This window comes from Sinocyclocheilus rhinocerous, unplaced genomic scaffold (genome assembly GCF_001515625.1).
Source record: "Sinocyclocheilus rhinocerous isolate Xijiao unplaced genomic scaffold, SAMN03320098_v1.1 C36507666, whole genome shotgun sequence".
Taxonomy (NCBI): Eukaryota; Metazoa; Chordata; class Actinopteri; order Cypriniformes; family Cyprinidae; genus Sinocyclocheilus; species Sinocyclocheilus rhinocerous.
In genome coordinates, this window is record NW_015782251.1 from 1 (window position 1) to 1,221 (window position 1,221).

The 1,221-nt window shown below is 42.8% G+C and overlaps 1 protein-coding gene across 1 annotated transcript; it reads right to left on the reverse strand.

Annotated features, from left to right (window-relative positions):
• Positions 1 to 35: 35 nt before the first annotated feature.
• On the reverse strand, positions 36 to 1,215 carry LOC107736122 (NADPH-dependent diflavin oxidoreductase 1-like; the record flags this gene model as incomplete). Its single annotated transcript, XM_016547618.1, has 5 exons — positions 1,195 to 1,215; positions 897 to 1,100; positions 680 to 807; positions 340 to 557; positions 36 to 158 (listed from the first exon to the last, which is right to left on the reverse strand). Coding segments are annotated over exons 3-5 (447 nt in total), but the record flags the coding sequence as incomplete, so codon positions are not given.
• Between the last annotated feature and the right edge of the window lie 6 nt (positions 1,216 to 1,221).

Genomic DNA, 1,221 nt, shown 5'->3' on the forward strand with positions numbered 1-1,221 from the left:
CGATTAATCGTTTGACAGCACTAATAAATATATACATTAAAAAGATTTACCAAGAGAGAAGAGGCAATAGAGAAGGAGCGAGGCTGAATTTCTGGAAAAAGATCCAACAAGCAGTCAACGCTCAACTCGGCAGTGGTATGAGGGAAGTCTGCCAGTACCTGAGTTAACATTAGAAAGGGATTACACCGCTTTTTTTACACATATAATAACCTTAAACATTTTGTAGGAACACAGCTCTTTCATACTCCAGATGACAACAGAAGTTAGTGTATGAGTCTACAGACATCCAAAAACAAAAAAGAAGTTGTATTTAACATCAACATTCAAGTGATCTCTGACCTCCAGGGCTGTTCGACGGGGTCGGCTGCAGTAGGAGTGAAGAGCGTCCTGACCCTGAGCGGAACTGAACTCCAAAAGTTTATCCAGCTCCAGCTCATTAGTGGCAAAAGTGGCCAACACCTCAAAGAAGGAACGGCGTGGAACAGCAGAAATGTCCAGGAACTGTTCCACCAGAAAGCGAACGGAGCAGGGCTGAGGAAGATGCGCAGGGACTGCTGCTACAGGAAGGAGAGCAACACAGAGTTTAAAAGGGTAAGACTTTCTTTCTTGCATGGAACACAAAAGGAGATGTTCTGAGGAATTTTGACATGTGGGTTTGGAACAACATGACAAGTCTCACCTGTGCTGCTGTCAGTGGGAGTCAGTGTGAAGTATCTTTCCGGGCCAAGTTTCAGTAGTTGACAGAACTGCTCCACATCCTCTGCAGCATTACAGGGTCTCATCATTACAACATCTCCTGCACTGTACCTGTCAGAGATAGACAAAACCTTTTCATACCATTTTGTGATGACATTTAATCTGTATGATTTGATTTGAAATATCTCATATATGCTCACTGTATGTTGGAGCCGGTGATATCGAACTCGATATGCCTGACATCCTGGAAGTGTGAAGGAGGAGTCACTCTCTGATTGAACACAACTCCAGCTGGAAAAGGCTGCAGTGGGGTGGGAGGGGCCTTATTATCAGGGGTCTGGAGATGCTCAGTCTGCTTGTCTGGGACTTCATCTAGGAAGTGGAAAACATATAGGGGTGGAAGTCTGAAAAAGATAGATTATGCATAAATATATGAATTATCTATTTGAATTCATTCATTTAATAAAACATTATTTTTAGATTAGTTGACAGACTTACTTTTCTTCATCACGGAGTGGAGCGAGG